Source organism: Physella acuta, unplaced genomic scaffold (assembly GCF_028476545.2).
Source record: "Physella acuta isolate Inbredline_101_S28 unplaced genomic scaffold, ASM2847654v3 ptg001603l, whole genome shotgun sequence".
NCBI lineage: Eukaryota > Metazoa > Mollusca > Gastropoda > Physidae > Physella > Physella acuta.
This window is the reverse complement of record NW_026733117.1, coordinates 81,979-109,196: the sequence shown is the minus strand read 5'-3', so window position 1 is coordinate 109,196 and position 27,218 is coordinate 81,979. Positions and strand designations below refer to the sequence as shown.

The following is a 27,218-nucleotide window of genomic DNA, read 5'->3' as shown; positions in this document are numbered from 1 at the left end:
TAGTTAATGCATGTTTGCTGTGAGTCTTAATCACTTTGTGGGTTGTCACACTTCTGAGTTGTGACATTTGAGTTGTGACATCTGAGTTGTGACACATCTTAGCTGTGATACTTCAGATTTGTGACACCTCTAGCTTGTCACAATTAAGACATTTGACACCTGAGTTGGAGCACCTTTTTGCTGTGACACCTTTAGCTTGTGACACCTCTGGTTTGTGACACCTTGAGTTGCTACACCTCAGAGCAAATGTTTTGAAGAAAACAGTAACTGACACCTTTGATGAATAATAAAAAATTAAATATAAATGACCCCAAGTTAGGTTAAAGTGAGAATCACTGCTTTCAAGTTTTGAACTTTTCTGTGTGAGTTGGTTTCAGGTGATTCACTGGAAAGGTATAACAAGTGGTCAGTGGACCTCTGTTGAGCAAGTGTCCCCTTGCCTCATGTTCAATAGTACCTCAATACTATAATAAACATTATTTCACCCTGGGTCACTAAAGTAATCAATTAATTGCTATATTTTAATTAATTATAGCTCAGACCAAGTTCATGTAGCTTAGGTAGATTTAAAATTGCTAAAGATAAAAAATCACAGAAGTGTAATGGATAAAAAATGAAACTAAAAGCCTTTGGAAAAAGTGAAAGTAAATCAAACTAAAAGAAACAATTTAGATATTAATGTATAGACCTAAGGGGTTTACTACACACAAAAACAACAAAAAACTGGTAATAAATGTCTAAACATATTGATTTTTTCAAAATCTGGGACCTCTGAATCAATTTTTGGATTGTTTGTTTCTGTATGTGATTTATAATGCTTCTAATTTTGTTTATATATCTAGATTCCCTTAAAAATGTTTTTATAAACCACCATCTAGGTATTTAGTAACACATCTGGTGTGGTACCCAATGTGTTTAATTAGTATGTTGTGGATACCTGCATGCTTCTTGTTAGATTTAGTCAACCAATTCTCATTTTACCACAAAAAAATTACCTGCTCTCTGTGTTTTATGGTCTATCAAATTTTAACTTTTTTTTTTAATGAAATAAAAAAGAACTCAAAACTTTCCTTAAACTTTGTGTAAGAAATAAAACTGTTAAGAGGTAGGAAAACGCAGTACATCATTAATATTAATTAACATCCATTTCTTGTTACTCCTTCAAATAGTTTAAGAAATTTATTGAATTGTAAGAAGAGGGAAAGGTTTGATGTTCTTTTTAAAATGCCAGCAGGACAGAAAGGTATTGAGATATATTTTATATCTAAACGTACATGTTAGTACTAGGGTTAGAGTCAGGGTTAGAACTGTAGTCATGATTAAGGTCAGAGCAAGGAGTTAGCAGTGTTGGTGTAGTGACATTAGTTAAGTGGTTGTCTTGAAAAGTTCCTGCTGACATTTTGATATGTTTTTGTTGTTGTGGCAAAGATTATTGATTGTGTTGTGTATCTACTAAGCTTCTGTTCTTGCAAAGATTGTTGATTGTGTCATTGTTAGTTAGCTTTCTGTTAGTTGTGTAGCATTTTTTAGTTTTCTGTTGTTGGAAAGTTTGTTGATTGTGTCATTGTTAGTTAGCTTTCTGCCTGGCTTGCTTTGATGTTGTTCTAGTAGATTTGTATCTGTGTCAAGGTTACACTGGTGTCACCTGCGACACAATGATTGACCTTTGTCGCACTGCACCTTGTAGGAACACGGGAGTCTGCACCCCTGGTATCAACGCGTATCACTGTAACTGCACAGGCACAGGTAAAAACACGGCAGGGTGCTTTTAGTGATCAGGGTAGTACGGCAGGTGCTTTTAGTGATCAGGGTAGTACGGCAGGTGCTTTTAGTGATCAGGTTAATATGGCAGGTGCTTTTAGTGATGACAGCTTAAAAACATTACATGGCGCTTTTAGTGACTAGAGCATGGTGCTTTTAGTGGTCCCTGATTTAAGCTTTGGTCAATTTTAGTAATCACAGGCATAACCATTGGAGGGTGATTTTTAGTAATTTCAGTTAAAACATATCAGGGTGTGTTTTTGTGATGAGAGGCTTGAATATAGCAGGGCGCTTTTAGGGATCACTGATAAAAATAGGGTGCTATAAGTGCTTACATGTTAAAATATAAAAGGCTCTTTCTAGTTGGTTTGCTCACACTTTTAAGTTTATTTACTGATTTATGTATAGTCACTGTAGATAATTTTTTTTATTAAGTCAGCATATGAGAGTAGATATTTGCTGCTTAGTAGATACTGTGAGAGCAGGGTTTTTATTAGCAGGATCCTGGTGTACTCATCAAATCTGTTATTTATATGTGATGGTTGTTGGGAAATATTTAGGAAGAAATATGTACGGTAGGCTGAGGTTTCTGTCTGGTCTGGTTGAAGCTGACTTGTGGCTATCAACATGCTGATTGTGCTGACCAAAATGCTGACCAACATTTTGTGTGTGTGCTAACATATTCACTTTGCTGACCAACATGCTGACCAATAGGATGACCAATATTTTGTGTGTGCTGACTAACATATTCACTGTGCTGACCAACATGCTGACCAATAGGATGACCAATATTTTGTGTGTGCTGACTAACATATTCACTGTGCTGACCAACATGCTGACCAATAGGATGACCAATATTTTGTGTGTGCTGACTAACATATTCACTGTGCTGACCAACATGCTGACCAATAGGATGACCAATATTTTGTGTGTGCTGACTAACATATTTACTGTGCTGACCAACATGCTGACCAATAGGATGACCAATATTTTGTGTGTGCTGACTAACATATTCACTGTGCTGACCAACATGCTGACCAATAGGATGACCAATATTTTGTGTGTGCTGACTAACATATTCACTGTGCTGACCAACATGCTGACCAATAGGATGACCAATATTTTGTGTGTGCTGACTAACATATTCACTGTGCTGACCAACATGCTGACCAATAGGATGACCAATATTTTGTGTGTGCTGACTAACATATTCACTGTGCTGACCAACATGCTGACCAATAGGATGACCAATATTTTGTGTGTGCTGACTAACATATTTACTGTGCTGACCAACATGCTGACCAATAGGATGACCAATATTTTGTGTGTGCTGACTAACATATTCACTGTGCTGACCAACATGCTGACCAATAGGATGACCAATATTTTGTGTGTGCTGACTAACATATTTACTGTGCTGACCAACATGCTGACCAATAGGATGACCAATATTTTGTGTGTGCTGACTAACATATTCACTGTGCTGACCAACATGCTGACCAATAGGATGACCAATATTTTGTGTGGGCTGACTAACATATTCACTGTGCTGACCAACATGCTAATGACCAATTTTTGTGTGCTGACTAACATACTGGCCAACATGTCTGTGCTGACAAACAGGCTTACCAACATGTTGACTGTGCTGACCAGCAAGTTGACCAACATGACTTTGCTGACCAACATGACTGTGCTGACCAAGAAGTTGACCAACATGACTGTGCTGACCAACAAGTTGACCAACATGACTGTGCTGACCAAGAAGTTGACCAACATGACTGTGCTGACCAACAAGTTGACTGCTGACCAACAAGTTGACCAACATGACTGTGCTGACCAACATGCTTACCAACATGACTGTGCTGACCAACAAGTTGACCAACATGACTGTGCTGACCAACAAGTTGACTGCTGACCAACAAGTTGACTGTGCTGACCAAGTTGACCAACATGACTGTGCTGACCAACAAGATGACCAACATGCTTACCAACATGACTGTGCTGACCACCAAGATGACCAACATGCTTACCAACATGACTGTGCTGACCAACAAGTTGACCAACATGACTGTGCTGACCAACAAGTTGACTGTGCTGACCAACATGCTGACCAACATGACTGTGCTGACCAACATACTGTGCTGACCAGCAAGTTGACCAACATGACTGTGCTGACTAACATGACTGTGCTGACCAACATGCTGACCAACATGACTGTGCTGACCAACATGCTGACCAACATGACTGTGCTGACCAACATGCTGACCAACATGACTGTGCTGACCAACATGCTGACCAACATGACTGTGCTGACCAACATGACTGTGCTGACCAACATGCTGACCAACATGACTGTGCTGACCAACATGCTGACCAACATGACTGTGTTGACCAACATGACTGTGTTGACCAACATGCTGACTGTGCTGACCAGCAAGTTGACCAACATGACTGTGTTGACCAACATGACTGTGTTGACCAACATGACTGTGTTGACCAACATGACTGTGTTGACCAACATGCTGACCAACCTGCTGACCAACATGACTGTGTTGACCAACATGACTGTGTTGACCAACATGACTGTGTTGACCAACATGACTGTGTTGACCAACATGCTGACTGTGCTGACCAACATGCCCACCAGCATGCTGATTATCATGTCATCCCTATCTCTGTACCAACTGTAAAAATTTTGACTGCAGGTTTTACTGGCATGAACTGTACAGATGATGTCAACGAGTGCACTAATACTTCATTATGTGGCGAGGGCTACAGGTGCTCCAACTACCCTGGGGGCTTTCAGTGTGAGTGTCCTGTAGGTTTCACAGGTGTCCCATGTAAGGTGAGTCACAACATAGTCCACTCTCTTGTCAGTCTTTATGTCAGCTATTTATTTGTCAGTCATGGCAAGGACAAAATATAGTAATGAGGAGTGGGGGTTTCAAGAATTTCTTCTATTTTAAAAATTCTATATTAAGTTTGAGAATGTCAAATTTCTGTTTTATGCCATTTACAATTTTAAATAGAAAGCTACTTGAGCATGCAAAAGCTTAATTTGAGATGTTCATTTACCTAATTTAGTCAGTCCTAAAGTCATTAGTAATGTAGTCATTCATGATATAGTCTTTCATAATGTAGTCACTCCTATTGAAGTCTGTCCTAATGTAGTCATACTAATGTAGTCAGTCCTAATGTAGTCATACTAATGTAGTCAGTCCTAATGTAGTCAGTCCTAATGTAGTCAGTCCTAATGTAGTCAGTCCTAATGTAGTCATACTAATGTAGTCAGTCCTAATGTAGTCAGTCCTAATGTAGTCAGTCCTAATGTAGTCATACTAATGTAGTCAGTCCTAATGTAGTCAGTCCTAATGTAGTCAGTCCTAATGTAGTCATACTAATGTAGTCAGTCCTAATGTAGTCAGTCCTAATGTAGTCAGTCCTAATGTAGTCATACTAATGTAGTCATACTAATGTAGTCATACTAATGTAGTCAGTCCTAATGTAGTCAGTCCTAATGTAGTCAGTCCTCATGTAAGTCTTAATGTAGTCAGTCTTAATGTTGTTAGTTATGTTATCAGTTATATTGCTTTTGCAGTCAGCCGCCTTGCAATATAGTTTTCTATAGATTAAGTATTTGATTCTAAATTTAAACAATGTTCCCATCACTGTTAATTTTGTAATCAGGCCTTGTATATTGAATAAATGTAACCATGACTCCATTGCTGTTTTCTGCAGAACTTCAATGACTGTAGATCTGACTCCTGTTTGAATGGTGCCACCTGCAATGACGGCATCGACACGGTCACCTGCTCCTGTGTAAGGGGGTACACTGGACCCAAGTGTGAGACTGATATTGATGACTGCGCCAGCTCACCTTGTCTCTCACCTGGCTCAAGGTGTATAGATCAGGTCGGAAGCTACCAGTGTGTGTGTAAGGATGGGTATTCAGGTAAGAACTTACCTTGAAATGACCTAATTTCTTGTATTAGAACTTACATACCTGTCTATAATGTCCCACAAATCTATAGTGAGTCAGCCCTATTCAATGAATTGTAAAGCTATTCTATTTGTAGGATTAATTTAGCTGAGCGGGGTTTTAAAAAGTCAATGAAAGATTCCCCTTCATATTATCTAGCATACTCGGAGAAGAGGAAGTAGAGTTAACCTGTTTCTGTGGCCGTTATGAGAAGGGACAGTGTGTCCAGCACTATGTCCAGTCATGTTTACTTACCCTAATTGAGTCAGGTACTTATCAGAGCTGGGTAGGCTCAGGGATGTCATATTGATTCATGTCTTTGATTAACCCTGGAGACACTTGGCTTAGCAGTTTTATGCACTACCATCCGGTCATGCTGCTCCATTTACCCTTGGTTTTGCTGGAATGAATATCATATAAAATAATTTTATATTCCTGTAATATTATTTCGATGTTTACATCATTGACATACCAGACTGATCCAGTAGTTCTTTTAATGTTAATGTTGTTTACATCACTTTGACAGGCAACCATCCCAACTGTGTTGATATAGATGAATGCAGCCTCAACTTCTGCAAGTACAACAGCATCTGCAACAACACCGCTGGCGGCTACACCTGCACATGTCAGCTGGGGTACAGCGATGTCAACTGTAGTACCAACATTAATGATTGTCTGAGTAGTCCTTGCAAGTTCAATACAAGGTCAGTATTGTCTGTCTGGTCAGTTTTGTCTATGTGGTCAGTATTGTCTGTCTGGTCAGTTTTGTCTATCTGGTCAGTATTGTCTGTCTGATTAGTTTTGTCTGTCTGGTCTGTTTTATCTGTCTGGTCAGGTTTGTCTATCTGGTCAGTATTGGTCAGTCCAAGGTTATCAAATTATATCTTGTTGCTAGCTAAAGAACAGATGTACATTGACAATGATACCTTTACACATGGCCCTGTAAATTGTCAATTGGAGAACCAATCAGCTGACCAAGTGTATAACTGTTTAGGTCTCACAAAAGCTAAACTTAACATCACAATGACCCAAGCAATAGCCCTATTAACTGCCCCAGTAACGGCCTCTAACAACTGGCCTACTTATGCTTGACCTGTTGTTTCAGCTGCAAGGATGGCATCAACAACTACACCTGTGAGTGTCCACCTGGGCTGACTGGCAGAAACTGTGAGATAAATAACAACGACTGCGCTAACGTCACCTGCTTCAACTCTGGAACTTGCCAGGACTTGGTAAAAAAAAAATTTTTATGACACTAGAAATTATATCAAATATTTCGTGCTTTATTTATTATTTTTGTTTATTTTTATACTAAATAATCTTTTTTAACACTAATGTGCTTTATTTATCATTTTTGTTTAGTTATTTATACTAAATAATCTTTTGTTTTTTTAACTGTTAAGTTTAGGGTAAAAATTTAAAGATTTATTTCTTAATGTTTAGGTTAAAAATTGAGAAGTTTCTTACAATAAAGTTTGGGTAAAAAATTGAAGTGTTTCTCACAAGAGTTTAGATTAACAAATGATGCTGTCTTTACAATAAAGTTTAGGTAAAAAATTGAAGTGTTTCTCACAAAAAATGTAGGATTAAAAAGGATGTGGTTACTACAATAAAGGTTAGGTAAAAAATTGAAGTGTTTCTCACAAAAAATGTAGGATTAAAAATGATGTGGTTACTACAATAAAGTTAAGGTAAAAAATTGAAGTGTTTCTCACAAAAAATGTAGGATTAAAAAGGATGTGGTTAATACATAAAGTTAAGGTAAAAAATTGATGTGTTTATTTCAGATTAATGGCTTCGTGTGTAACTGTCGTCCTGGATATACTGGGAGAAATTGCGAAACAAAGATAGATTATTGTAACCCTAACCCATGCAACCAAGGATTATGTTCAGTGGTGAACTTCTCTTACAACTGCACATGTTTGGCTGGTTTTACAGGTAAACAACATCAAATAGCTACATTAGAGAACAATTTATAGAACATATCTTACATTTTAAACTAATTTTTATAAGCCTAGATGCATTAATTATATAATTTGAGTTATGCATTATAATGTTATATTTTGTTACTTACAAACTTTTTTTACATCGATATACTAGGAGCATAAAGTCTCTAATTTTATTTATTTAAATTAAAAAATGTCTGATTAGGGTTATTTCTAGTTGAAGTAATTTATTAAAATTGTGTTAAGGAATTAAAATCTTTTTCTGCTAACTTAGTCATATGAAAGTCACAATTTAGTTGTATAATAAAATAGTTTTACTTTGGGTAAAAGAATTTTAAAATTGTTGTATTATTTATGTGTAATGACTAAACTTTGCATAGTTCAAAGTTAAAACTCTTATTTAATTTAATATTCAATTTGTGTAAGCCAGCACGTCCAAAGATCTGGCTGTCATATTAAACAAAACATTTCTCACCCAGGTGCCAACTGCAGCACTAACATTAACGACTGCCAACCTAATCCCTGTCAAAATGGCGGTGAGTGTTTTGATGGCACCAACGACTACAGCTGCAACTGCACCTGGGACTGGGCAGGCAAAAACTGCGCCCAGAAGTACAACGCCTGCTCCCTATCCCCCTGTAAAAACGGGGGCAGCTGCTCCACCATTGTCCCATCACATGACTACAACTGCTCCTGCCCCCTTGGTTTCCAGGGAAGTAACTGTGAAATTGATATAGATGATTGTAAGAACAATAGTTGTAAGACCTATCAGAGATGCTATGATGGGATAAACACCTACACCTGTGATTGTCCACCAGGTAATTACAATATTATTTGATGGGTGTATATATTGTAAATTTTTAAAAAATTAAACAATTAGTTTTTTCCCAAGTTATTACGCTTTTTTTATACTTGTTTGAAATATCACATTTATGTTTTAAAATTTATGATATATTAAATTTTTTAAGTGTCATTTATTAATTTAATGATATCATGAATGTTTAAAGTAATTTTTTAAAGTTCTTACAAAATGTTAACCATGTTTTGTTTTTGCTGTTTACTCAGTGTATCAGTTTGTTTAGAAAGTCATAGAGTAAACTCAATTTGTTTAGAAAGTAAGAGTGTACTCAATTTGTTTAGAAAGTCATAGAGTAAAATCAATTTGTTTAGAAAGTAAGAGTATACTCAATTTGTTTAGAAAGTAAGAGAATACTCAATTTGTTTAAAAAGTCATAGAGTATACTCAATTTGTTTAGAAAGTTATAGATTAAACTCAACATTTTAACAATATTTTTCAGGGTTCACAGGCTCCATGTGTGAATCAGAGATTGATTATTGTGCCAACTATCCGTGTTTGAATGGTGGGACATGCAAAAAAGATCGCGGCAACTACACCTGTAACTGTACACAAATCTACATACGGTAAGAATTTCATTATACATGTAACTGTACACAAATTTACATCAAATAAGACTTTCATTATACACGTAACTGTACACAAATCTACATCTCGTAAGACTTTCATTATGCATGTAACTGTACACAAATTTACATCACATAAGACTTTCATTATACACGTAACTGTACACAAATCTACATCTTGTAAGACTTTCATTATGCTTGTAACTGTACACAAATTTACATCACATAAGACTTTCATTATACACGTAACTGTACACAAATCTACATCTTGTAAGACTTTCATTATGCATGTAACTACACATATCTCCATACAGTAAGACTTTCTTTATACATGTAACTGTACACAAATCTACATCGGCACGTTATTTACATAATACTATTCTTGTCATTCAGTTTGGCATTGTTTTTGCATTACTTTTTGGCATTATATATTGAAACACTTTTTTTTTTACCATATATTGCAATCAAATCATGTCATAATCTTTTATGCTAGACATCAATTTTTCACACCACTTTCTGACATCATTTAGAAAATTCCTTTTTTTGGCATTAATTCTGACCAGTTTCTCTCATCACTTTTTGATATCACTTTTTAACAACACTATTCATCATCTTTTCTAATTTATGCCGAAGACATGGAGCAGATGAAGTAGAATTCATCTGTTTCAATTACCACATGGGGATAGTATGGTCAGCCTTTGTTTCCTTTACATGAAGTCAGGTACCCTTTAGAGCTGGGTGAACTCAGAGATTCAGATTTAAACTCGAGACTTTCAGTTTAGCAGTTCTACCATCTGACCATGCTGTTCCACAACATTTCTTTGGACCATGATATTTTTTACAACACCTTTGGTCTGGCCACACCTTTCAACACCTTTGGTCTAGCCACACCTTTCAACACCTTTGTTCTGGCCCCACCTGTATTGTAAATTTCTGTACATTTCTCTTACTCAATGCTGTCCACGCCGACATTTTGCAGGGACAAACTTTTATCTGGCTACACTGGGGTCAACTGTGAGATAGACATCGACGAGTGTCAGTACACCAACTTGTGCCAGAACGGAGGATTGTGTCGGAACGAGCCACCTGGACACTTCACCTGCTATTGCAAGTCAGACGCCAGCACCGGCAATTTTTTTACAGGTGTGTGGGATTGTGTAGGAATGATTAGCCTGCTTTAACTTTATTGTTAGCTTACCTCAATCATGACTGTTAGTATTGATGTGTTTAATACTTTCACCATCCTGCTAAACATGTATGTTTGCACCCCCAAGCATTTGCACCCCAAAATGTGTTGTTACACTCCTAATCACTTGCACCCCTAAACTGTTGCACCCGCAAACACTTGCACCCCTAAACTGTTACACCCGCAAACACTTGCACCCCTAAAGATTTTAAGTCAGCACTTTTAGCATTCTGCTAAATTTTTTGCTTTAAACATGTATTCTTATAGCCATTTGATCCCTAAACATTTGATGTTGCTCCACTTAAGATGTTATTACACCCCTAAGTATTATTTTATGCACCCCTAAACATGTTGTAGCACCACTAAAGATATTATTACACCCCTAAATATTATTTTATGCACTCCTAAACATGATGTTGCACCTCTAAAGATGTTATTACACCCCTAAATATTAGTTTATACACCCCTAACCATGTTGTTGCCACCCCTAACCATGTTGTTGCCACCCCTAAACATGTTGTTGCCACCCCTAACCATGTTGTTGCCACCCCTAAACATGTTGTTGCCACCCCTAAACATGTTGTTGCCACCCCTGACTATGTTGCCACCCCTGACCATGTTGTTGCCACCCCTAAACATGTTGTTGCCACCCCTAACCATGTTGTTGCCACCCCACTGCAGGCTCCTACTGTGAACAATCCAGGTCCTACTGTGACATCAGACTACCCAACCAGACGTGCCAGAACGGAGGCGTCTGCCGCAATGAAAACCAGGGATCTGTTTGTGACTGTGCCCCAGGCTTTGCTGGTGAGTTGCTGTTCTTAGACCACATCATTGCTCACAAGCTGGACGGTATAAAGATTATTCCCCTGCTGGCGTTGTTACCCTAGATTTTTTTTTTACTGTTTTTAAATGATTTAGCTGTGTAGTTAGAAAGTAGATTTACCTAAGTTATCAAGTTAAACATCATTGCTTTATATATATATATTTTTTGGCTGTTTGTTGTTAGACTACACATATCAGATCATGGACTTTTTATTCCCCTGCTATACATTACCAAATATGCATTGTATTCCTGGCGTTCAGGATTTTTTAAATGACTGCCTAACTAGTTTTACTTCTTAAATCTTCGTTTGTACTTATTACATATACAGGCAACTGTACAAAATAAGCCCTATATAGAATTTTATTTATTTTACTTGTGCAAATATTCCCATAGGATCTTTTTGTGAGGTGAACATTGATGACTGTGCTCCAAAACCTTGCCAGAACAATGGGACATGCAAGGATCAAGTCAATGGCTACACATGTACTTGTATTCCAGGGATCACTGGCAGTGATTGTGAAGTTAACATTAATGATTGTGAACCCAATCCTTGTCTTAATGGAGGTCAATGTCTGGACAAGCTTAACAAGTAGGTGGTTTGATGTTGTGTCTAGTCACATGACAAGATACTGGTCACATGACTGGTCAAATGATAGGTGTTTGAGCCAGCCTCAAGACAAAACATATATATATATATATATATATATATATATATATATATATATATATATATATATATATATATATATATATATATATATATATATATATATATATATATATATATATATATATATATATATATATATATTTATATATATATATATATATATATTTATATATATATATATACATATATATATATATATATATATATACATACATATATATAAATACATATATATAAATACATACATATACATATATATATATATATATACATATATAAGCCGTCCCGGCCAGGCCCTGCACTGGCCTCTGTGAAAAACCTATCTTTAAAGGACCATGACTTGTGTTTAGTAATCAGCATATACCCGGCATTGCCCACCCTAACCACAACTAACCAAAATTAAAACACCATATCCACAACCAACCAAAACTAAAACAAAACAAAAGACAGAAAATGCAAACGTAACGCAAACACAACTATAAACACAAACCCAACCACAAACACAAAGAAAACACAAACAAAAAAAAGCAAACGAAAACAAACCAAATCCAAACACATACCCAACCACAAACGCAAACCCAACCCTAACCGCAACCCAAACTCAAAGAAAACACATACGCAAACATAAACATAAACGCAAAGTGATCACAGTCTAGACCGTGGCACCAAATCGCACCATGCTGGGGCGCCGGCAGAACCGCCTGTATCAGCTTAGTAAACGACAATAGTACACCAACATATTCATATGCTATTGTACTCACTTAAACGAACGTAGGCGCCACAGCAAACACAGAAAGGCCTGGGGCGCCAAATAGCACCCTGTTGGGGTGCCGGAGGACGCCTGGATTTGATTCACTTTAAGACTATAGTAACCTTTCTTATCCATAGTCTATTGCAATGTTTAAAGCAAAATTATGCACCATAGCGCTCACAGGATATGGGACATTTAGGAGCTGGCTTATTTACTGTTATTGATTTACAAAAATAATTGGTCCGTTCAGTGTATAGAATAAATAAAAGGCAGTATTAAAAATACCTACAAGATTGCACTTGATGAATCCACGCTAATTATGTAATTATTTTTTTCCCAACACCAAAACAAAGTAATAAAAAGTAAATTATTTTCCACCCGATGGTTTTTCAAAGGGAAGTAATTGTGTTTTCCTAACATATCAAGGGAAGTAATAAGTGCTAAAGGACTAAATATAAATAATTTTCAGACATAATTAGCATTTTTGTAAAAGATGATATTTTTTTTAAAATTGTGTCTAATGAGCATGCCGGCAATTATTACTATCAGTTTTAAAAAAATATAACACTTTCAGTATTAATTTTTAAACCATGAATTTAGAGGATGAGCACTTTAGACATTTAACACTTGATGCAATAGAAATATTATTTTTTTCTTAAATGCCTTATTAATTGTTAGTTAAACATGCATACTTACAGAACTGAACTTTATATATTACATATAACAGAGATATATAGTAAGATATAAAGATATAATATTGGACCAATCCCTTTCTAAAAGTTTTTTCACATTAGTATTTCACCTTTCAATTATCAGCTACAGCTGTGACTGCTCCAACACTGGCTTCACAGGTGCAAGGTGTGAGACAAACATTGACGACTGCATAGGTAAACCATGTAAGCATGGTGGCACCTGTATTGATGGCATCAAGGTAGGCAGGTGTCACACTCTGCAGAAGTGCTAAACATTTTATAATAAATGTTTACCAACCCCCCTGTGCTTATTTTTTTTTATAAATATAGAAACTGTCACTTTTAAAGAAAGATAACTCAAATTGTTTTTAATAAGTTATCCTTTTTTGAGTTATTAAATTATGATTATTATTTCATTCCCTAATTCTTTTTGTATCCTCAAACCTGGAAAGTTTTTGTAGATTTTTTTTTTAGATAACATTTAAAACTTAAAAATTGTTAAAATAGTGACCCTTCTATTTAAAACACTATACATTTTCTGTGAGAATAGCAACACAGCTGCAGCTGTTTTGGAGGCTACACAGGAGCTAACTGTGAGACAGACATTCAAGAATGCAGGACCCAGCCCTGTTGGTATAACAGCACCTGTTATGAGTTCTCCAATGAGACCTTGTATGATAAAGGGGATTTGAACTTTGTTAACTTTACCTATGAGAAGGCTGCAGGATACCTGTGTTACTGCGTACCTGGTGTTACAGGTGAGATTACCTGCTTGTTTTTAGTGTCTTTTACCTGCTGTCACAGACATGCATTGCAATCTTTAGCACCTGAACATTAGTTTACATTTTTTTCATTATAGTGTACTAAACTAAGTTTATAGATGTGTTTTATGTGTATACATTATATTAATTATAAAGTAATTTATTTTTCACTGCAGTAAATATAAAAGAAGATACGGATCAGCATCATATGATAATGAATGCGTTTAGCATATAGATTCCTATTCATGATACACAGACATAAATAGGGCCTATATTATTAGTATTTTTAAAACTATCCCGTATTTATAAACCAATATTTTCAGGTCCAAATTGTTCTGTTGACATCAATGAATGTGACTCCAACCCATGCTACAACAACGCCACGTGTAACAACAAGTTCAACAGCTACACCTGCACCTGCGCACCTGGCTACACAGGTGCCAACTGCAATCAGGAAATCAACGAATGTGATGTGTACAGGCCCTGTCAGAATGGAGGAACGTGTACAGACAAAGTGGCGGATTACTTGTGTACGTGTCAAAAAGTGGCGTACCCCGCTGCTAGCTATGGAGGCAAGAATTGCACAGTCCCGCTTGTTGGGTGCGTGAACAATATTTGTGTTCAAGGCAGCTGCATCCCTAAACTGACCAGTGCTGGTCAGCATGCGTATGATTGCCAGTGCAAGTACGGGTACACGGGGCAGTATTGTGACACCCCCACCGGCGTCAGCTTCACACAGAACAGCTCCATCGTTGTACCCGTCAACAACCAGAAATTTGATTTGTCGCTGCGCTTCCGTACGACGCTGTCAGCTGCCACTGTGCTTGTCTGTATGACTTCAGACCCGAACTTGAACATTATAGTGGAGCTGTTCGCTGGCAGGGTAAGTATTTTTTAAATTAAACTACAGGTTTTTTCAAAATTATAACTTTATAGTAGGCTTGTATCTGTGGCTATTTTTAGTGGTATGTTACTGCTATGTCTTTACTACGCATTTGCTTTTTTTTAAATGCTGTTATTAAATTGTTGTTTTATTTGTTTATTTTAAAACGCCCAATGTGAAAAAGGCCTCTGTTCCTACTGTTGTTACTGTTATTGAATAAATTGAATAAATTAAATTGAAATTGTCTCTTGAGTGAGCTTGTATCTGATTGGGGGGGGGGGGGGGGGCTGAACCAGAAGTGTCTGTGTCTCTTGAGTAAGCCTGTATTGATATTAAAACATCTTGGTAAAACAGATGTATAACAATAGCTGTTCAAAGAAATTGTGTTTTGTATACTTGGACACATCTTTTTAAGTCTTAAATTAATCTTCATGGACCTTTCCGTACTGTAAAGCAATTTAAATTGCAATTTTTACTAAAACAAAATTGTGAACTTAATCCTCTCAGTCTGAAAACAAGTGAAATATTAAAAGTCATAAAGTCGTAAATTTAAAAATAACAATATTTGAACATTTTAGTTACAAATAAAAGTTCTCTTTGGTTAGATTTTTAAAACAATAATGTAACTACATTAAAAATATGTTGTGATATCAGAAAATAAACAACCAACTCTTTTATTGAAAGGATTAATTGACTAGATAAACTACTACAAATGGCAGTAATGTCAAAAGATGAAATATAATGGTTTTATATTACAGCTACAAATCAAATACCTGAACAACCCAGTTAAAGTACTGGACACTCTGGCCCCAGTGAACAACAGTGACTACCACACACTGACCATCACGGCCTCTGGCAACATCACCTTCACCTTGCCTGCTGACCAGTGTAAGCTCAGTCTGACGGCCAACCAGCCCTGCGTCCACCAGCTGCTAGCCTCACACCCCACCATCCAGTCCATCCAGATAGGCCCCGCCCCCGGCCTGACGTCTGGACCAGGAAGTTTTGTCGGCTGTATGGAGGACATTTCCGTCAACAAACGGCTGTACTACCCTGGGACATCAGGTCTGTTTCCATGGCAACCAGAATCTACCTTAGTTTAAGAAAATGTATTTTTAAAAAAACGACTCAAACCTTGTAGTTATTGCAGCAGGTGAAGTAGAGTTTATCTGACCTCTCCATGAGAAAGGATATTTTAGTCAGCACTATGTCCAGTCGCCTTTCCTATCCTAAACATGAGTCAGGTACCTATCATAGCTGGTTAGACTCAGGGACGTCCTGTGGGCTTGAGCATGGGATCTGAACTTGAGACTTTTAGGTTAGGATTCAAAAGCTCTACTATTTGACCAGTAAAAGTAAGGTTCCTTTTCAAACCTGGCGCGGCCCACTGACTTTGGTATGTGAAGAGATAGTGTGGTGGCACAGAAGTCAGGTACCCATCAGAGCTGGATGGACTCAGGGACGGGCTACAACTCTAGCCAGGGAGTCGAACTCCGTAATTTGACCAAGCCATCCCTTTCTATCATACGTACCCATCTTTTTTTCAAAATGTACAAGTCTGTTCCCATGGACCACAAAGGGCCTGACTAATAGCAATGTTGTTGTATTGGTTGGCTGTTGTTGGATCTATAATTCATGTTGCTCTATGGATAAGGTTTTGCATCTTCAATTTCTAACCTTCTCAAAAGATAAAACATTATTAGCATGGGGCAAGTGAAGTAGAGTTCACCTGTTTCGGCATAACTTAGGTTAGCTGTGTGCTCTAAAGTCACATGTAAAGTAAATAAAAATTTCTAAAAAAATATGTTTTTTTATAAATGCAAGTATCCAATAATTCTCAACCAGTTTTTGTCTTACATAATTAGGTGAATTTAATGCAGTGAGTGTGGGATGTCCAAGAACTGTACAGTGTACACAAAACACCTGCCGCAACCATGGGTATTGCCAGGACCTGTGGGTAGATTTCAAATGCTACTGTGTCAGGCCATTTTATGGGGACACTTGCCAGAAAGGTTTGCTTCTTGTTATATGGTTTTACTTACATAGTGGGTACAGTTGTGGTCTAGTTGGTTGATACCAACTAGGTCGATTATTCAGTGTAGTCATGGCATTAGATAGGTGGTACAGGGTTAAGATAAGTGGTGTATCTCTGAACTCAAGCATTAGTTTCTATGATCTGTGTCAGTTAATTTCCTAGAGAATGTTTACAAAAGATTCAATTTTGGGATTAAAACTCAAAAGAAAAAAATTTAAGATATAAAATAGTTGTGGAAGTAAATGTCTTGTGAAGATGGAGTTAAGGAACTTGTTTAAAGGTACTAATATTTAATGTTTTAAAGAAATTTTCAAAAAATATTATGCTTCAATAATAATGAAACAAAAATAGTTTAAAAAATATTTTCAGATGAGTTTTGTTTACAAATAAAATTATTAATCACTTATGTAAGCCAGCTTTTTGAATGCGAGTGCTATAAGATGATGATAAAAATGTTGGTGTTTATAATATTAATGTAATTGATCTTGATGCCAATAATGAAAAGTTGATGTTAATAATGCTATTAATTTTTATACTTATTGTATTGATGTAGATAATGTTGATAAATTTTAACAAAGTTGATACATCAATCTTAGAGTACCAGGCCTACACTCTCGGCAAAGACGGAGCCAGTACCTACCTCTACTACACTTTATTCCCCTACCCTGACAATGTGTCCATCACCTTCTTCCTAACAACACGGCAAGAAACTGGATTTGTTTTATATGCTACCAATGGTGCAATGAAGGGCACACCAAAAGAAGGTTTTTTGGTCCTCTATCTAAAGCAGGGACAGCTTTATGGAGATTTAAATCGCTGCTCGGTTTCCAGGCAAATTCAACCGTCTGTTGCAAAACCAGTTAATGATGGTCAGCGACATTACGTGGAGTCATATTTTCGTAATAATAATTACGCTCTTTATGTGGATTCGGTGTTGGTGTATTCAGCAAGCAACATAGACCAAAAATGTGACTCAAGCTTTAAGTTTAGCTTGCAGTATATTACCTTTGGACTTTTCTATCGGCCTCCTCAAAATCGCAAACGTAGAGATGTCTATTTATAGTAAGTAGAAAACAAGTTTCATCTAGTTTTAGTTTAGTCTGTTGTATTAATTACATAAATTTGGCCTGCCTTTTTTTGTAAACTAGTTATTATATAACTGTTGTCTGAAGACTGTGTTTAGGCAAAGTGTTTGCATACCTGGTTTAATACATTTTAGTGAATGTTGCTGATGTTAATGTTAATGTCTTTTCCATGTTTCATACTTTACATAGTACGTTTTTATGTTGTTGATGTAGAAATGAATATATGTTGTGCAGTGAATATATATATATATATATATATATATATATATATATATATATATATATATATATATACATATATATATATATATATATATATATATATATATATATATATATATATATATATATATATATATATATTATATATTTGCTCTGTATGTTGTAAGCTCTCCTCCCCCCCTTCTCCCTACCATATATTATGTACTGTATGTTATTTTCCCGTACTTAGCCCAATGTTGTGTTATCTGGTTTTCATTAACTCATTAATTATTTTCCCAGTGAGGACTCCGAGGTTTTAATTAGGTCCAAACGTCAAGATAGCAACCAAGCCAATTTTTACCTGTCCATGCCTGGCCTAGAAGGTGTCATCCAGGTAACTTATAATATTTACTTTTTATGTCCAGACTCAGAAAATGGAAGGTAGGTGTCATCAAGGTCAGTATTTGAGTGTTTACTTTGTACTGTACAGACTCAAGAAATGACATGTATGTGTCATGCTGGTAAAGTATAGATAAGTATATTAGCTTTACTTTTACCAACACACAAGCCATTGAAACCTGGAATTGAATTAGAGAATTTGCATTTTCAGTTAGGTAGGCTTACGTGTCCATAATTATTTATTTATTTATGTTATTAATTTGAAAAAAAAATTAATAGAAAGTAATTAACGCCTTAAATTTTGTTGTTAAAACGATGATGACTGTAAGTAATTATTCCTTAAATTTTGTTGTTGTTAAAATGCTGATGTCTGTTTGAATGCTTCAGGATGTTGTGTACAACAACGAACCAGTGGTGACTGCAGACCAGTTTAACGCAACCAACACCAGCGAGTCTACAAGGAAAGTTTGTACCAGCTCCACGTGTGAACATGACGGTGTTTGTAATGAGGTCTTCTTCAATGACTTTGTGTAGGTTTTACTATGTTTGTAATGAGGTCTTCTTCAATGACTTTGTGTAGGTTTTACTATGTTTGTAATGAGGTCTTCTTCAATGACTTTGTGTAGGTTTTACTAAGTTTGTAATGAGGTCTTCTTCAATGACTTTGTGTAGGTTTTACTATGTTTGTAATGAGGTCTTCTTCAATGACTTTGTGTAGGTTTTACTCTGTAATGAGGTTTTCTTCAATGACTTTGTGTAGGTTTTACTATGTTTGTAATGAGGTCTTCTTCAATGACTTTGTGTAGGTTTTACTCTGTAATGAGGTTTTCTTCAATGACTTTGTGTAGGTTTTACTATGTTTGTAATGAGGTCTTCTTCAATGACTTTGTTTAGGTTTTACTCTGTAATGAGGTCTTCTTCAATGACTTTGTTTAGGTTTTACTATGTTTGTAATGAGGTCTTCTTCAATGACTTTGTGTAGGTTTTACTATGTTTGTAATGAGGTCTTCTTCAATGACTTTGTGTAGGTTTTACTAAGTTTGTAATGAGGTCTTCTTCAATGACTTTGTGTAGGTTTTACTCTGTTTGTAATGAGGTCTTCTTCAATGACTTTGTGTAGGTTTTACTATGTTTGTAATGAGGTCTTCTTCAATGACTTTGTGTAGGTTTTACTATGTTTGTAATGAGGTCTTCTTCAATGACTTTGTGTAGGTTTTACTATGTTTGTAATGAGGTCTTCTTCAATGACTTTGTGTAGGTTTTACTATGTTTGTAATGAGGTCTTCTTCAATGACTTTGTGTAGGTTTTACTATGTTTGTAATGAGGTCTTCTTCAATGACTTTTTGTAGGTTTTACTCTGTAATGAGGTTTTCTTCAATGACTTTGTGTAGGTTTTACTATGTTTGTAATGAGGTCTACTTCAATGACTTTGTGTAGGTTTTACTATGTTTGTAATGAGGTTTTCTTCAATGACTTTGTGTAGGTTTTACTATGTTTGTAATGTGGTCTTCTTCAATGACTTTGTGTAGGTTTTACTATGTTTGTAATGAGGTCTTCTTCAATGACTTTGTGTAGGTTTTACTATGTTTGTAATGAGGTCTTCTTCAATGACTTTGTGTAGGTTTTACTATGTTTGTAATGAGGTCTTCTTCAATGACTTTGTGTAGGTTTTACTCTGTAATGAGGTCTTCTTCAATGACTTTGTTTAGGTTTTACTATGTTTGTAATGAGGTCTTCTTCAATGACTTTGTGTAGGTTTTACTCTGTAATGAGGTTTTCTTCAATGACTTTGTGTAGGTTTTACTCTGTAATGAGGTTTTCTTCAATGACTTTGTGTAGGTTTTACTATGTTTGTAATGAGGTCTTCTTCAATGACTTTTTGTAGGTTTTACTCTGTAATGAGGTTTTCTTCAATGACTTTGTGTAGGTTTTACTATGTTTGTAATGAGGTCTTCTTCAATGACTTTGTGTAGGTTTTACTATGTTTGTAATGAGGTTTTCTTCAATGACTTTGTGTAGGTTTTACTATGTTTGTAATGTGGTCTTCTTCAATGACTTTGTGTAGGTTTTACTATGTTTGTAATGAGGTCTTCTTCAATGACTTTGTGTAGGTTTTACTATGTTTGTAATGAAGTCTTCTTCAATGACTTTGTGTAGGTTTTACTATGTTTGTAATGAGGTCTTCTTCAATGACTTTGTGTAAGTTTTACTATGTTTGTAATGAGGTCTTCTTCAATGACTTTGTGTAGGTTTTACTATGTTTGTAATGAGGTCTTCTTCAATGACTTTGTGTAAGTTTTACTATGTTTGTAATGAGGTCTTCTTCAATGACTTTGTGTAGGTTTTACTATGTTTGTAATGATGTCTTCTTCAATGACTTTTTGTAGGTTTTACTCTGTAATGAGGTCTTCTTCAATGACTTTGTGTAGGTTTTATGTTTGTAATGAGGTCTTCTTCAATGACTTTGTGTAGGTTTTACTATGTTTGTAATGAGGTCTTCTTCAATGACTTTGTGTAGGTTTTACTCTGTAATGAGGTCTTCTTCAATGACTTTGTGTAGGTTTTATGTTTGTAATGAGGTCTTCTTCAATGACTTTGTGTAGGTTTTACTATGTTTGTAATGAGGTCTTCTTCAATGACTTTGTGTAGGTTTTATGTTTGTAATGAGGTCTTCTTCAATGACTTTGTGTAGGTTTTACTATGTTTGTAATGAGGTCTTCTTCAATGACTTTGTGTAGGTTTTACTCTGTTATGAGGTCTTCTTCAATGACTTTGTTTAGGTTTTACTATGTTTGTAATGAGGTCTTCTTCAATGACTTTGTGTAGGTTTTACTATGTTTGTAATGAGGTCTTCTTCAATGACTTTGTGTAGGTTTTACTATGTTTGTAATGAGGTCTTCTTCAATGACTTTGTGTAGGTTTTACTATGTTTGTAATGAAGTCTTCTTCAATGACTTTGTGTAGGTTTTACTATGTTTGTAATGAGGTCTTCTTCAATGACTTTGTGTAAGTTTTACTATGTTTGTAATGAGGTCTTCTTCAATGACTTTGTGTAGGTTTTACTATGTTTGTAATGATGTCTTCTTCAATGACTTTTTGTAGGTTTTACTCTGTAATGAGGTCTTCTTCAATGACTTTGTGTAGGTTTTATGTTTGTAATGAGGTCTTCTTCAATGACTTTGTGTAGGTTTTACTATGTTTGTAATGAGGTCTTCTTCAATGACTTTGTGTAGGTTTTACTCTGTAATGAGGTCTTCTTCAATGACTTTGTTTAGGTTTTACTATGTTTGTAATGAGGTCTTCTTCAATGACTTTGTGTAGGTTTTACTATGTTTGTAATGAGGTCTTCTTCAATGACTTTGTGTAGGTTTTACTATGTTTGTAATGAGGTCTTCTTCAATGACTTTGTGTAGGTTTTACTATGTTTGTAATGAGGTCTTCTTCAATGACTTTTTGTAGGTTTTACTCTGTAATGAGGTTTTCTTCAATGACTTTGTGTAGGTTTTACTATGTTTGTAATGAGGTCTACTTCAATGACTTTGTGTAGGTTTTACTATGTTTGTAATGAGGTTTTCTTCAATGACTTTGTGTAGGTTTTACTATGTTTGTAATGTGGTCTTCTTCAATGACTTTGTGTAGGTTTTACTATGTTTGTAATGAGGTCTTCTTCAATGACTTTGTGTAGGTTTTACTATGTTTGTAATGAGGTCTTCTTCAATGACTTTGTGTAGGTTTTACTATGTTTGTAATGAAGTGTTCTTCAATGACTTTGTGTAGGTTTTACTATGTTTGTAATGAGGTCTTCTTCAATGACTTTGTGTAAGTTTTACTATGTTTGTAATGAGGTCTTCTTCAATGACTTTGTGTAGGTTTTACTATGTTTGTAATGATGTCTTCTTCAATGACTTTTTGTAGGTTTTACTCTGTAATGAGGTCTTCTTCAATGACTTTGTGTAGGTTTTATGTTTGTAATGAGGTCTTCTTCAATGACTTTGTGTAGGTTTTACTATGTTTGTAATGAGGTCTTCTTCAATGACTTTGTGTAGGTTTTACTCTGTAATGAGGTCTTCTTCAATGACTTTGTTTAGGTTTTACTATGTTTGTAATGAGGTCTTCTTCAATGACTTTGTGTAGGTTTTACTCTGTAATGAGGTTTTCTTCAATGACTTTGTGTAGGTTTTACTCTGTAATGAGGTTTTCTTCAATGACTTTGTGTAGGTTTTACTATGTTTGTAATGAGGTCTTCTTCAATGACTTTTTGTAGGTTTTACTCTGTAATGAGGTTTTCTTCAATGACTTTGTGTAGGTTTTACTATGTTTGTAATGAGGTCTTCTTCAATGACTTTGTGTAGGTTTTACTATGTTTGTAATGAGGTTTTCTTCAATGACTTTGTGTAGGTTTTACTATGTTTGTAATGTGGTCTTCTTCAATGACTTTGTGTAGGTTTTACTATGTTTGTAATGAGGTCTTCTTCAATGACTTTGTGTAGGTTTTACTATGTTTGTAATGAGGTCTTCTTCAATGACTTTGTGTAGGTTTTACTATGTTTGTAATGAAGTCTTCTTCAATGACTTTGTGTAGGTTTTACTATGTTTGTAATGAGGTCTTCTTCAATGACTTTGTGTAAGTTTTACTATGTTTGTAATGAGGTCTTCTTCAATGACTTTGTGTAGGTTTTACTATGTTTGTAATGATGTCTTCTTCAATGACTTTTTGTAGGTTTTACTCTGTAATGAGGTCTTCTTCAATGACTTTGTGTAGGTTTTATGTTTGTAATGAGGTCTTCTTCAATGACTTTGTGTAGGTTTTACTATGTTTGTAATGAGGTCTTCTTCAATGACTTTGTGTAGGTTTTACTCTGTAATGAGGTCTTCTTCAATGACTTTGTTTAGGTTTTACTATGTTTGTAATGAGGTCTTCTTCAATGACTTTGTGTAGGTTTTACTATGTTTGTAATGAGGTCTTCTTCAATGACTTTGTGTAGGTTTTACTATGTTTGTAATGAGGTCTTCTTCAATGACTTTGTGTAGGTTTTACTATGTTTGTAATGAGGTCTTCTTCAATGACTTTGTGTAGGTTTTACTATGTTTGTAATGAGGTCTTCTTCAATGACTTTGTGTAGGTTTTACTATGTTTGTAATGAGGTCTTCTTCAATGACTTTGTGTAGGTTTTACTATGTTTGTAATGAAGTCTTCTTCAATGACTTTGTGTAGGTTTTACTATGTTTGTAATGAGGTCTTCTTCAATGACTTTGTGTAAGTTTTACTATGTTTGTAATGAGGTCTTCTTCAATGACTTTGTGTAGGTTTTACTATGTTTGTAATGATGTCTTCTTCAATGACTTTTTGTAGGTTTTACTCTGTAATGAGGTCTTCTTCAATGACTTTGTGTAGGTTTTATGTTTGTAATGAGGTCTTCTTCAATGACTTTGTGTAGGTTTTACTATGTTTGTAATGAGGTCTTCTTCAATGACTTTTTGTAGGTTTTACTATGTTTGTAATGAGGTCTTCTTCAATGACTTTGTGTAGGTTTTACTATGTTTGTAATGAAGTCTTCTTCAATGACTTTGTGTAGGTTTTACTATGTTTGTAATGAGGTTTTCTTCAATGACTTTGTGTAGGTTTTACTCTGTAATGAGGTCTTCTTCAATGACTTTGTTTAGGTTTTACTATGTTTGTAATGAGGTCTTCTTCAATGACTTTGTGTAGGTTTTACTATGTTTGTAATGAGGTCTTCTTCAATGACTTTGTGTAGGTTTTACTATGTTTGTAATGAGGTCTTCTTCAATGACTTTGTGTAGGTTTTACTATGTTTGTAATGAGGTCTTCTTCAATGACTTTGTGTAGGTTTTACTCTGTAATGAGGTCTTCTTCAATGACTTTGTTTAGGTTTTACTATGTTTGTAATGAGGTCTTCTTCAATGACTTTGTGTAGGTTTTACTATGTTTGTAATGAGGTCTTCTTCAATGACTTTGTGTAGGTTTTACTATGTTTGTAATGAGGTCTTCTTCAATGACTTTGTGTAGGTTTTACTAAGTTTGTAATGAGGTCTTCTTCAATGACTTTGTGTAGGTTTTACTATGTTTGTAATGAGGTCTTCTTCAATGACTTTGTGTAGGTTTTACTAAGTTTGTAATGAGGTCTTCTTCAATGACTTTGTGTAGGTTTTACTAAGTTTGTAATGAGGTCTTCTTCAATGACTTTGTGTAGGTTTTACTATGTTTGTAATGAGGTCTGTCTTCTTCCATCTCTCTCTCCTCCATGTTCCCAATGGCCTTCACCTTTTATGTAGCCCAAATAAACTGAATCTCACTGCCATTTTGGGGAGTCTTGTTTGACCTCTGCAGGGCATGTCCCAACCATCACCAGCTTTTTGCTCTTATTTCACACCTGATACCATCTAAGCCAGTTCTCCTTATATGAGATTTGATCCTCTCACTTCTTATTAATAATTAAACCTAAACACAACTCAGTGTTGTATGCCAAATTTTGTGACGTTAACCCAACTAATAAATGCTATTGTGCAAATCTATAACCTAACCTTAACCCACCACTGTGACATTTACTTAACCTAATGTTCTGCTGTTATTTTCCCCCCACCAGGTGTAACTGTACAAGAGGCTACGCAGGTAAAAACTGCAGTGAGCCAGATTTTTGTTCATACGCCACCTGCCCTGACAGGTCACGCTGTGTCAACCTGCAGCTTGGATACGAGTGTAAGTGCCACTGTCTTGTCTGACCACCACAGCTGACACTGTCCTGTCTGACCAGCTGACACTGTACACTGTCGTGGCAGTTAAACTTTCATTTTGTTTTTAAAACCGTTTGTTACGTTTTGTTTTAGAAGCATTGAATTTTAAATATTTTATTTCAAAATTCTCCGTTGTAAAATGACGTGTTAATATTTAAATGACTAATAAATATTGAGGACCATTCAACACTTCTAGAACTGATTCCATAAATTTAGGTCTTCAGTCCATAAAATAAATCTGGGTTCATTAAGCATAGTTTTGCATTTTTCAATAAATTTTTTTTAAGTTGTATTTCAGCATCAATAACATACTAAGGGTTTTTTTTAGGGAACAAATTATAGACTCCTATACTAGCAAGAGTTTTTTTTCTTCATTCTTAATTTTTAAGATTGGAAGGGATTTCCCCTAATATAATACATTATTACGTCAACATGTTATGCAACATAAATATATGGCCTGTTGATTTCAGCCTACTTTTCTTTCTGGATATCAATATCAATAAGTCATCTTTCATTCAAGTCAGCTTTCACAATGCCATTAACGTTTCCTAAGTCAGATGTCATTAATGTTTCTATTGACAGGTGTCAGTACCGCGTCATTCCTGACAGACAACAGCGCAGTGAGCTACAGCCTGTACGGGTCGATGCCCTCCCCAGTCCTGACCTTCAGGTTCCGCAGCAGGGCCCTGTACGGCATCATCTACCTCCTGCAGCTTGACCAGTACTTCATCAAACTACGCCTGGCGCGCGGTCGGCTTGAAATTAATTCCAAACTATCTGAAGCCTTCTCCGAAACGGCCACCACAAACCAGCAGCTTGCGGTGAATGATGGGAAATGGTACCACGTCAGGTTTGAGGTGGTCAACTCGACCTTCCTGCGCCTGCAGGTCTTCCAGGACGACGGCGGTAACCGTGGAAACATCTATGACGACACAGGAAACCGACCAATCAACGGATCTTCTGTTGAGATGGATGAAATGCTAACCAGGGGAAAAATAACTCTTGCGAACTCCAACCTCGCTAAGTACTCCAAAAGGTGGGAGGTTAACTTCCATGGATGTTTAGAGGAGGTCAGAATGGGCGGGGTGTTGATGCCGTTCTTCCCTGACGGTGTATTCATCAACAACACCGCCCCAGTCAGGTACCTGGCCACTCCTGTAGACCTTGTCCACCACTGCACTGGGAAAGACGTGTGTCCGTCTGTCAGGTGTCTGAACGGGGGCACCTGCAGGGACGAGTGGAACGCGTTTCACTGTGACTGTGCGGCAGGTTTTGAGGGGGGTTACTGTGAGGTCAACCCGGATGATTGCGCCACCAAGGGCTGCCTGCATGGAGGTCGATGTCTGGATGGGGCTGGAACCGCTACCTGTGACTGTCTCCGTGGTTACAGTGGTGACAGGTCAGTGGTTTTTTTAAGATAATTAAATAGTTAGATACCCTCTTAGACCAGATGTGGCAGTTGAAGTAGAGTTGTGCTTAATTAGTCAATGGTGGTTTGCACTATGTCCAAGCCACCTTTACTTTCCCTAACTCAGATGAGGTACTAATGTTAGAACCAGATTGACTTGCGGACGTCTAGTTCACATGAGGCTCGGGAATCTAACTCTAAGAGTTTTGGGTTAGCAATCTTTTGCTCTACAGTCTACAACTTCAACTGTCCCTTGCTATATTAGATAAGTCATACACGCGGTTTAAATTTAGTTTATTTTTATTACCTCCCTTTATCAGTAAGCTAGTTATTTGCAAAAAGGGGTTGAAGTAATACCTTCACTCAAATGGACAAACCCCTTTAAATTAAACAATATTCTGATTGGTTGTTTAAATAATTAATCCTGACAGTAACTTAGTCTTGGTTTTAAACTGCTAT

The 27,218-nt window shown here is 36.1% G+C and overlaps 1 protein-coding gene across 3 annotated transcripts in view; it reads left to right on the top strand.

Moving 5' to 3' along the window:
* The window catches only part of LOC131929276 (protein crumbs), a 55,877-nt gene that overhangs the window by 9,980 nt on the left and 18,679 nt on the right, over window positions 1–27,218 (top strand). Inside the window, exons 4-25 of one of the 3 annotated variants that reach the window (XM_059285355.1) lie at window positions 1,630–1,746; window positions 4,467–4,606; window positions 5,500–5,713; window positions 6,267–6,444; window positions 6,846–6,972; window positions 7,528–7,678; window positions 8,166–8,504; window positions 8,985–9,108; window positions 10,088–10,251; window positions 10,976–11,101; window positions 11,514–11,709; window positions 13,358–13,472; window positions 13,784–13,991; window positions 14,318–14,877; window positions 15,636–15,942; window positions 16,743–16,889; window positions 17,509–17,974; window positions 18,499–18,592; window positions 18,985–19,107; window positions 22,076–22,095; window positions 25,204–25,316; window positions 25,934–26,750. In XM_059285355.1, coding sequence (XP_059141338.1) covers window positions 1,630–1,746; window positions 4,467–4,606; window positions 5,500–5,713; window positions 6,267–6,444; window positions 6,846–6,972; window positions 7,528–7,678; window positions 8,166–8,504; window positions 8,985–9,108; window positions 10,088–10,251; window positions 10,976–11,101; window positions 11,514–11,709; window positions 13,358–13,472; window positions 13,784–13,991; window positions 14,318–14,877; window positions 15,636–15,942; window positions 16,743–16,889; window positions 17,509–17,974; window positions 18,499–18,592; window positions 18,985–19,107; window positions 22,076–22,095; window positions 25,204–25,316; window positions 25,934–26,750 — 4,846 coding nt within the window. Of the gene's footprint in view, window positions 1–1,629; window positions 1,747–4,466; window positions 4,607–5,499; window positions 5,714–6,266; window positions 6,445–6,845; window positions 6,973–7,527; window positions 7,679–8,165; window positions 8,505–8,984; window positions 9,109–10,087; window positions 10,252–10,975; window positions 11,102–11,513; window positions 11,710–13,357; window positions 13,473–13,783; window positions 13,992–14,317; window positions 14,878–15,635; window positions 15,943–16,742; window positions 16,890–17,508; window positions 17,975–18,498; window positions 18,593–18,984; window positions 19,128–20,593; window positions 20,614–22,075; window positions 22,096–25,203; window positions 25,317–25,933; window positions 26,751–27,218 lie in introns of all 3 variants that reach the window. The other 2 variants (XM_059285356.1, XM_059285354.1) reach the window with 2 other exon arrangements.